The sequence below is a fragment of the Phoxinus phoxinus genome (assembly GCF_949152265.1).
Source record: "Phoxinus phoxinus genome assembly, chromosome: 7".
In the NCBI taxonomy this organism is placed as follows: Eukaryota; Metazoa; Chordata; class Actinopteri; order Cypriniformes; family Leuciscidae; genus Phoxinus; species Phoxinus phoxinus.
This window is the reverse complement of record NC_136882.1, coordinates 13,444,062-13,455,116: the sequence shown is the minus strand read 5'-3', so window position 1 is coordinate 13,455,116 and position 11,055 is coordinate 13,444,062. Positions and strand designations below refer to the sequence as shown.

The following is an 11,055-nucleotide window of genomic DNA, read 5'->3' as shown; positions in this document are numbered from 1 at the left end:
CGAGTCCGCAGCAGTACGACCCGGGCCAGTCTAAAATAGTCCGAATATAAACACTTATTATAGGTGGACCGTAGTTATTCAGGATAAGATAACAACACTTAGAAAATGGATTCATGATGTTCTCGCTCATTTTATAAATTTTGTCCCCGAGTTCAAAATGGGCAACCCCCTTTTCCTGAGCATGTTATTGGCCAAGGCTTTCCGTCCCAGGCAAGAGCTTCTCATCTATTACAATCCTCTATAATACACAGAGAAGATAGCATCATAAAGCCTGTTTTTTTCTTTTTTTCACAGATGATTGCTTTTAAAATATATTATTTGGGGTTTAAACCATTTTGCCCAAATAGAAGAAAAAAGTATCAGGTATTACCTGATTATTATAATTGAAGGTACTACCTTCAAAGAAACATTCCTTAAATTAACTTTAAACATTTACCTCTTAAATAGTAGGACACAGTTACCATATCATTGATGTGTTAGTTCATCCAAATGCGGTTTTGTTATGAATATGAAGGCCATTTGTTGTATGACCTGATACTATCCGTTATCTGGATATCACACTTTCCTGCCATTAAAATAGCTTTTGCAACATGCATTAATCTCTTCTTGAGATCACAGCAAATTTGAGAAATTGCTACTGCTTTCAAAAGTACAAGTGGAAACACAGTAAAATAACAGTAGGCTATATAATCACATATAATAGAATATATCTACTGAAAAGAAGTAAAATGACTAAGGTATTTTTATTGAAAAGCAAACAAATCTTGAATAAAAAGATGGGAGGACAAAGAAATCAGGGAGGGAAATAAATTCAACATTTATCACATTTCATCAGGAGAGAACAGGGCAGGGTTTGGGGACTGAATGATGGTTTTAAGAAAGAAGGAAATTTTAAAATCGTCCAGAGCGTTCTCGATCTCTTGACCGCCGTCTCTCTCTGTCTCTTCCTCCGCCTCCGCCTCCACCACCACCTCCTCCTCTTTCTCCTCCACCTCCACCTCCGCCTCCACCTCCACCTCCACCTCTATTGCGTTCCCTAGAACGAGAACGGCGTTCACGGGAACGTGAGCGGGAGCGATGCCTGTGAAGGAGAGAAAAAAAATTAACTAAAGAGACCAAAACCTGTTCATTTATACACTACCATATATATTAATTTTATTAATACTTAATTCAGCAAGTAACCATTAAATTAATAAAAGTGACAGTAAAGAAATGTATAATATAACCCCAATTCGAGAAAAGTTGGGACATTGAGGATTCAAGATTCTTTGTCACTATACAAAGGTATAGCGAAATTGATGCAATCCTTACGGTACCATCACATATAGCTTGTGCGGACTAACATTTAATTTAAATAATACAATTTAAGTAGAATAATATACAGTACAATACATCAATAAACAATATGCCACAATCAAAGCGACAGTCAAATAGTTCACATAAAAATAAGTACTGTATGATATTGCACATAAGGAAAAAAAAGGTAAGTGCAACAATGTAACCCGAATTAAAGAATAGTGAAATGTATATACACTCAAATATACAGAGGGTGTTGTTCACCTTCTATAGGTTGAGATATAACATGCCCCATCAGATTGGTGCATTTCTCAGATTATGAATAGGTGTATGTGTGTGTGCTGACAGTGTTCATCTCCCGTATGGCGCTGGGGTAAAAACTGTTCTTGCGTCTATTGGTCCGCGATTTGATGGACCTAAATCGTTTACCAGAGGGCAGCAATTCAAACTAATGATGTCTCGGATGGAAAGGATCCTTTAAAATGTTTCCTGCTCTTCTGAGACAGTGTGCAGTGTAAAGCTCTTTTAGGGATACAGGGGTTAAAGCAAAAAAAAAAAAAAAAAATTGACACATTTTTCCTCAAACCACAGCCTGTCACACACACAGTTTAAGAGCAGTTTTTCTTCTTGTAATTAGGATGCCTTGCGAACAGCATCTCTTGCGCAGATTTTTGTGCTTTTAATAGCTCTTTTTATTGTTAAACGCGTCCCGCAATTTAGCAACAGCAGCTAGATTGTATTTTACAACAATCACCGATCGTGCTGATTCTGTCGTTAAGTTTGAGATTTAGGGAGAAATGACAGCGTACTGCTGCGAAGGGAAGAATGTTGCGCTAGACAGAATGCGGCTATAGTTTTTAATGGTTTTACCTCAATATTATTTTTTATAATCTTCGGAAGCCGAAATCTAAAATAAAATCAGACTAATAATATCACAGACCTAAAGTGTAACCAGGCTACGTTTGAATGTTTGAATTCTGTCCTCCGTCGTCACTCATTAAGCAGGGCTGTCGTATTGTGCGAGCTGTGGCACCGCGTGAGAGATGAGTGCGAGTTCCCATGAGTGTGAGTTAGGATGTTAGGTGCAGCGGTGCGACCTTGGAAAAATTTGAGTCGCACCCTTACAAATTTTGGTCGCACTCTAGAGCCCTGCAGAACAGCGAAACTAATAGCACCAGAAAAAGTAGGGATGGGCATTAAGCAAAAATTATATTTGATGATCGCTGGGAATTCAATTATTTCAATTATTCGACTATTATTTGAAAATCACACCCCTCCCCTCATGCTCACCAGTAAACGTATTCACTCAAATTCTGCTCCGACATTACTTTTTCTCTGTACTGTAGGCCTGCTGTACGTGTTGTAGCCATTAAAGAAAACGCATTTAGTTTCATAAGCATGTTTAAAAATATATAATGTTATTTTTAAATTTCACCTATGTTGATTATATGAAAAGTGAACAGCAATGAGTAAGATAGGACCATAAGATGCGCAATATATCGGGAGACATGGAGTGGGTTAGACTAGGGCTGCACGATATTGGAAAAAAAAATACATTGCAATATTTTTCCCCCAACGATATATATTGCGATATTGAGAGCCATAACTCCAGACTAAAGTCAATAATTACCATTCCATGATATTAATAATTTCACTTATAAGCAAGCTTCATTACAAGTGACAAAAAGATCACGTAATATTTTATTCCAAAATTAGAACATTTCTGTAAACAGAAAAGCAGAACGCCTTTAAACAGCAGCTTTACACCATACCGCCTGTCTGCGCCGTCGCTCCCACCACGTGCATCACGCGCTGGCTTAGGGCACCAAGAGCTGAGGGGGCACCAAAACATGAAAAATCAATAAATATAATGCCGATATTATTTCAGTATAGAAATACAGACATCCCAAGTCTCCCGGAAGTTCCGGGAGTCTCTCGCATATTGATAGCGGCTGATGCCCGCGAATTAGTTAAAATCTCCGTAATCTAGAGCGAGCGCGCCCTCCAGACAGACACTGTGAGAGAGCAAGAGACCGCGGCGCGCGTGCCTCATGAAGCGCATGTAATATCTCCCGCTGGTGCTAACTGTGCTACTACCCTTCACATCGCATGTTTCGGCCATGTGACTATCGCTCACTCGCACATCGCGATGTTGATGTTAAAACAGAATATCGTTCAGCCCTAATTTTGACCACTTCATTAAAGGCTTTATACAAAACTTAGTGAATTTCGTTTTGTATAAATTATATCTTACTTTTAATCGATGTTTCATCAATCAATTGCCTATAAATTGGCATAAATGAGAAGCAAATATAGCAGACAATATAATCAGGAGGCGCCGGCACGATTGCATTGCTCGTGAACTGGAGCTAGTCTCATAAATGAACCGAAACTCAGCGTATAGGCTACTTCACATGCATGAAAAATATATCTAAAGAAAGCTTTAAAATGTCTACTTAAACAAAACAATTCATGTATTTAGGACGCATTCAAAACAATTCAAACATTTATGTAGCTAATCCGCCTACATTTGGACATTTTTGTGTAGTTATATTTATTGAACGTGTAGAATACTTTCCAAACCGTATAGTATTATAAATGTTATGTTTAGACATTCATGATGTAAAAAAAGAAACATATCTGAATAACTTTAAAAAAGGAGTGAACACGGAGCAGTTTTTCCCGTGAGCGGAGTGATAACAGAACGCGCTTTCGCTCCACTCCAGGCTTTGATCACATCCCCCTCAGCAGGGTGAATACACCTCGTCTCTCCTTAATTTAAGAACTATTCAAACTAAAATGAAGACAAGTGTTTTTATTTGCTTAATCTCGCCATGATAGGCCATACATTTTCAGTAGGAGACAGATCTGGACTGCAGGAAGACCAGTCAATTACAATCCACCTCATGGTGTATCGTCTACAAAACCTATGGTGTATCGTCTACAAAACCTTATCTACTCTGTTGTAGCACATGCTGAATGAGGCATTGTCTTGCTTCCCAGGAAAGATATCACACATGCCGTTTGCACTGACCCATACCAAAGACGTTCGCTTTAACACCCGTCATGGATGGTTCCTTTCATCTTTGGCACCGAAAACTCGATGTCCGTTTTTCCCAAAAATAAGCTGAAACGTGGACTCATTTGACCTCATACACATTTCAACTATGTTTTGGTTCATCTGAGATGAGCTCAGCACCATCTCTGCATAGAACTGATGTATAGCTTTCTCTTTGGTTTACAGATTCAAGTTGCATTCCCTGATGCAGCGGCAGACTGTGTTAAGTGACAACGGCTTTACAAAGTTCTCCTGAGCACGTGTGGCTATATTTCACTCTGGCTATACTTCAGATGGTTTCTCATGCAATGTCGTCCGAGGGTTCAAAGGTCACGCACATTCATCGGAGGTTTCCTGCCTTGCCCTACACAAACTGAGATTTCTCCGAATTCCCTGAATCTTTTAACAATATTACGTATGCTAGATGGTGAAAGTATGCTAAATACTTTGACATCTTGCATTGAGAAATGTGATTTTTTTAATTGTTTGGAAATTCTCTCATGTAATTTGGCACAAAGTGATGAGCCATGATGCAAAAACCGAGATGCTCTTTTCACACTCAATCATATTACCCTCAACAATTACCAAGATAACCAAGTTATTTTTTTTTACCAGTTTCACTTTGTTATTCTATTTATTTATTTTGTCTGTCCTAACTTGTTTGGTGTGTTGCAGCCATCAAAATAAAAAATTGTTTACATTTACAAAATACATTTAATTTGGCTTTTTTCTTTGTACATTTGTCAGCTGAATTAAGGTTAAAGAGAATTAACAAAATCAAATTCTTGATGTTATTACATTTTACACTTTTCTGGAATTGGGGTTATTACTTAAGATTTCTATTTTGAATAAATGCTGTTCCTTGAACTTTCCATTCATCAAAGAATCCTGAGAAAATGTATCTCAGTTTCCACAAAAATAAAGTATCACATCTGTTTTCAACTTATAATAATAATTGTTTCTTCATCAGCATATTAGAATTATCTTTGAAAGATAATCTTTGAATTATCATGTGACTGAAAACTGGAGTAATGATGCTGAAAATTCAACTTTCCCATCACAGGAATAAATTGCATTTGAAAATATATTAAAATAGAAATATTATTTTAAATTGTGATAATATTTCACAATTGTACTGTTTTTCCTGGTATTTTGATCAAATATATGCAGCCTTTGTGAGCATAAGAGATTTTTCAAAAAGATTTTAAAATGAACCCCAAACATGTGAACAATACTATATTTAAAATTAGCTATTTGTCACTCGTTTCACAGAAAGAAAAAAACCTGCAGTTTTTACAAGGTTAAACATTTGAACTAAGTCAGTACGCTTTAATATGCTTTTATATCAGGACCTTTTATCTTCTGGCAGACCATAATGAAGCAAGACCTTAAGACCATAATGAAGCGAGGCCTAATGACACCAATGTGAAGATTACAAGTAGATCTACTCAAGTGTTCTGTAACAATCTTTATGCGTTTGACTTTAAAAAACAGACATACCTCTTCCTTCTGCGGCCATACAGTTCTCTTCTGAGTTCCCTTGAGATTGGCTTCAGGTGCATGAAATTGCAGAAGCCACCTCGAGTGCACTCTCTGCGGGAAGATACAAGTACTGCAGTCAGTCACAGTGAAGCAGTTTAAAGGTGAAGAATGTGAGATATTTTTATGTTAACATACTGGGCATTGTGATGAAATGCGTTACAATGGACTCTTCAATACCATTTTCTTGCTTCGCGTTCCTGTATTATGGAATGTGTGCAGCACTCTCTGCTGGTTTAGTCACTTACCCCATTTCATACTGTCGACAACAGGCCTCTCTGAAATCGGTGACAGGCGAGAGCTCAGCATGGATGGGCTGTCCATTAAACCAGCGGTTATTCAAGTTAATCACTGCTTTCTCTGCATCTTCCTCACGGCGGAACTACACACACAAAAAGGTTTTTGGTTGCTGAATCTTGGCAATGATGCGTTTAACCATGATAAAACATTGTAACAGCCTCAAAGAAATGACTGTTTATACAATGGTTGCAACACCAACATGATACAAAAAAATTCAGTTCATTTTAATAATAATAATAAATCATAATAATAATTAGGGCTGTCAAAATCAATGTATTCAATTTGTGATATTTATTTTCATTTTAACACGTTTAAAATATTTAACGCAATTATGGCATCCTTGGGCTAGTGATACATTATATGATCACACTTTTTTTTTGGCATGTTCGCACCGCAGGAACTAGAAACAAAATTAGCTCCTACTTCAGAGTAGGGTCTAACCCAGCACAATAGGAAGTACTAGTGACGCAAGTGTACGCTGATTGGTCGAATGCACGCAAAACACCAGCCATTTGAAAAAAAAGCTGTGTACAAAGATTATAGGCTACATATTTACTCCACGAACTAACTGTATGAACATGGAAAACAGTGATAGATGGACATCCCATCAACCTTTACACTAAGGAGAAAATCCAACGCAACTTTGAGGGGATCAAGTGAAACATGATTATTTATTTCTGCTTAGATAGCGATATTGGGCATCAACCACACGGCAATACTTTTTCATTTACGGTCTACTTTCTTTGTATAACAGTTCTGTCTAATAATGTATCAGACAGGATTGTTAAACAGATCGTAAACGAATGAAGACGGAGAAAGGGAGCGCTGTGTGCTTAGGCTCTGCCGTTACTAGGGGAACAATTCGATCTCGGTGGCTAGTTCCTAGAGCTACCTAGTGTGAAAGCTCCTAATAATAATAGTAATAATAAATGTCAGCTGGGCAATATTTTTACAGTTGCACAAAAACAAAGTACCAGGTAGCAAGTAACACTGGCTATAACAAAATACATGAAATCATAACATTTGTATTTCGAGTTAGCAGTTAAGTAGTCAATAACAGTAACATAAGCACCATTAACGCTTTCCCCACCAGCGGGTCTTTTAAAAGTAACATTGAAAAAAAAGCAGAGAAAAATCACGGTTTTGTTAAAGACTACATTCAGAACGATGACCAAAACACAGATCGAGTAGATTGAGTCCATCAACACCCCTAATGCTTGCTCAGTCCTATAGGTTGTCCCTGGGTCGACATTTCATTCAGTAACATTAGGCAGTTTTTGATTTACACGCCGTTTAATGTTGGTGAACGCGTAATATTTTACATTTGCATATGAGATTGCTTGTTTCTGCATCTTCTTCACATGTGTTCTGATCAGGAGATTCAGTTTATGTAGACAATCTTTTAGAAGATGTGTCTTAGCGCCCCATACCGTATAACAGTGAAAACACGGAAAGCCAGGAAATTTCCGTCAATGGCGGGGAAAGAGATAATAAACAATGTGCAGTCACAGGATTAAGTATGCTGGCGTTTTACCATCCTTTTGTTTTAGAACTAGATGTTTTTATCATTTTAAATTATCTGAAATGAGTGCATGTGTATTTTAGTGGTTGACATTACATTTATATTACATAGACATGACAGTACTGTAAATTCTCTCACCTTCACATAGACATTTCCCACCAGGTGATCTCCTAAATTATCACACACATTCATCTCCTCAACCTCTCCATATTTCTCCTCCATTTCAGTGAAGACCTCCTGTACACAATAAAATTGACAAAGAATGATTTATAGCCTACAAACACAACCGACGCAACTAATGTGTCGATTATTCAAAAAGACTGTTTGTGATAAGACGCTGTACAAACGTTTGAAGTTGGTAAGATTATAATTTAAAATAACTGTTTTCCATTTTAAAATTATTTCTTTTGATGCAAATCTGAATATTCAGCATCATTGCTCCAGTCTTCAGTGTCACATGATCCTTCAGAAATCTAATGAGGATTTGCTGCTCAAGAAACATTTATCATCATCAATGTTAAAAACAGTTGTGCTGAGTAATATTTTTTGTGGAAACCATGACACGTTTTTTACAGGATTCTTTAATGAACAGAAAGTTCAAAAGAACAGCATTTACTTAAAATCATTTTGTAACAATGTAAAAGTATTTACTGTCTATGTCGCAAGTATCCAATTATAATCGGCCTTACAGTCGTTAAGTATGTCCCCAGCTTTATGTCACACCCAGTTATTTTTTGGAGACTCTGCCCAGATGTAAAAATCATTTTACTGAGACCGATTCACTAAGTTTACACTAGTGCGTTTTTGTTTTTAAAACGCATAACTTTCGCTTCGGTTACGCCTGTCGTCTCCACTACACCGTTATGGCGTGACTTTCGAAAATGCTGCAGACCCCGTTTTACTGTGAAAAATTCCCCATTCCGGGGGTAGCGTTTCAGTGTAAACAAAGACTTAAAAAAATTATGGCGTGGCTGCCTACATTACGCTACCAATACACGACAATAACAGACCAGGGCTCCGTTTCCCAATAGCATCGCGCATTTATAATAGAAAATTTGAAGTTTTGTATATGGTCACAAATTTCACGATTCAACCATATTTGAATGGTGCAAGTATGAGGTCAGAAAGTCTAATTTGGCGCTGGTTCCTTCAATGGGGTTTTTTGCTTTATGTGTTAAATAAACCCTGTGGCAAATGCAAATTTTGAAGCCGTGATGTTAATTTTTGGAAACATACAATTTTGATAAGTAACTAGATAAGAACGTTTGGGGTGTGAGTTGTGTGCAGTGTCCGTTGTAGAGCAAAACATCACATTCTGTTTACCACAGGCTTTATTTTACTCATAAATTGAAAAACCACATTATAAAACCCCAAAGGAACCAGCAGCGGACTACGTCTTCAGGGTTCTGACGTCACACACCAGTCTATTTCAACATGACTTTCAAAGAAAGACCACCTACCTCAAAGAACTCATCATAGTGTTCCTGCATCTCCACATCGCTAACAGCATCTGATGAAAAAAGAGTAGACACCGACCAGAAACAGTAATGGCTTCAGTAACTCTTGGAGGCTGTTCATTTCTGTGCCACTCCAGAATTTCATGCAAGATGTAAACTATTCAAGACTTACTTATGCCATCAGCAGACTGAGCTGTGTTTTGTGGGTTCCGGTAAATGTTCAGCAGAGCAATGGTCTGAAACACAACACAAATGAGAATTACAATGCAAATCTACCAAAAGAATCGTGCATTGCAGAACTACATAAAAGGGTCTCTGTTATTAAAAATAATAAATTAAAAAACTGGCACATACCTGGCTGAATGTGGGTTTGTTATGGAGCCTAGAGCATCGGTCTCCATGACGACATGCTCCAATTTTAAAGTAGAAAGAGCAGTTAACCCTGTTGAAAACAAGAGAAGTTCAAAATACATACACTTGGACTTGTTCACACACATGATGGCTAATTTGGATTTCTGTTCACATGACTATTTCTTCCCAAGATATTAAAATACAAAGCAATGAGAAACCAAAATCAGCTTATAAAAACTATAAAGCAATAGAGGTTTTGATTTTGCTATGAATAAGATCGAGCCACACAAGCAACACAATGAAAGAGACACGCACAGCACAGCTACGCCGAGATGAAGCAAACAATACAAACCCAAAATAAGCATTTAGATATATAATGATTATTCAGCACATTAAAGCTCTGTGATGTAAAACAAATATTTATTATTTTTATTATTATTGTTTTACTAGAGGCGAGGTTGACAAACAGGTCAGTTGATAACCACACGAGGCATGATATAGGAAAGGCAAATATCCTTATATTCTACCCGTAATCACCGGTTTGTAACAACGCATACGATTACTAAGCATACTCAAATACACAATATTTTAAGAAGAATATATACTTACTTGTCTTTTTCTGTACCGAAAATCGACGCCAAGTATTCGGCCATTTTGAAAAAAAGAAAGGCGGTGGGCGCTTTTTCTTCTACTGGATCATCAAGAACAGAGAAGCGGAACACAAAGAGTCAGAGTACTGCCACCTAGCGTAGAGAAGCACGAACTGCAGGGCCATTGCATCTTCTTCTTCTGTGGATTTATTGGCGGGTCGCATACCAGCTTTTTAGGTGCGTACCGCCACCTCCTGTGCTGGAGTGTGAAGTGATTTCAGTCTGTGTCCGACATCGCCCCCTATACCCTTAAATAGGGCACTATTTGAGGGGACAGCCATTTGTAGTGGTGTCCAAAACATAGAGGACGTTATTGAGTGCACTCACATTCAATCCCACAATGTACCGTATGCTCAACCATAGACATAATAAATAGCCCTCTAAACCCTCATTCACTGTACGTTAGTCCACTAATACTGTTTACTTAAAGGAGTCAATGAAAACGAGTGAGAGAATTCGGACATACCCATTATTGCGGTGCAATGTGGGATTGAATGAGTGCACTCAATGACGACCACTATGGTTTCGGACACAAGTAAAAATGGCTGTAGTGTACCCTCAAATAGCGCCATATTTTAGGGTATAGGGGGCGATTTCGGATTCAGATGTGCTCAACATAATAAATGAATATGACTGCCTTGCTCATTCTGTCCACAATGTCGTGCACAGTAGACTTTGGGATGTCAAAGGCGAGTGACACTACCCGGTATGATGCTGCATGGGCCAGCCAGTAAGGAACACCAGCACCTCAATGTCGTTTTCCCACCCATGGTCCCAATCAGGTCCATTTCCTGTCTTTAATGGAAGTTAAGGTGTCTGTACCGAAGTACGTGTCAAATAGGCATTGTCCTTTTCTATTGCAGTGCCCTTGATGTCTATACA

General features: G+C 37.9%; 1 protein-coding gene across 3 annotated transcripts; it reads right to left on the bottom strand.

The window, feature by feature from the left end:
- Window positions 1–289: 289 nt before the first annotated feature.
- Window positions 290–10,399, bottom strand: u2af1 (U2 small nuclear RNA auxiliary factor 1). 3 transcript variants are annotated; one of them, XM_079618143.1, is made up of 9 exons: window positions 10,133–10,318; window positions 9,527–9,614; window positions 9,345–9,408; window positions 9,176–9,225; window positions 7,854–7,952; window positions 6,142–6,275; window positions 5,855–5,947; window positions 3,069–3,128; window positions 538–1,081 (listed from the first exon to the last, which is right to left on the bottom strand). In XM_079618143.1, exons 1-9 carry the CDS (start codon window positions 10,174–10,176, stop codon window positions 892–894), a joined length of 822 nt encoding a protein of 273 aa, XP_079474269.1. In that variant the 5' UTR covers window positions 10,177–10,318; the 3' UTR covers window positions 538–891. The 3 variants fall into 3 exon arrangements, with proteins under 3 accessions (XP_079474271.1, XP_079474269.1, XP_079474270.1); XM_079618144.1 differs by having other exon boundaries at window positions 726–1,081; window positions 9,176–9,222; window positions 10,133–10,288; XM_079618145.1 differs by lacking the exon at window positions 3,069–3,128 and having other exon boundaries at window positions 290–1,081; window positions 10,133–10,399.
- Window positions 10,400–11,055: the final 656 nt, after the last annotated feature.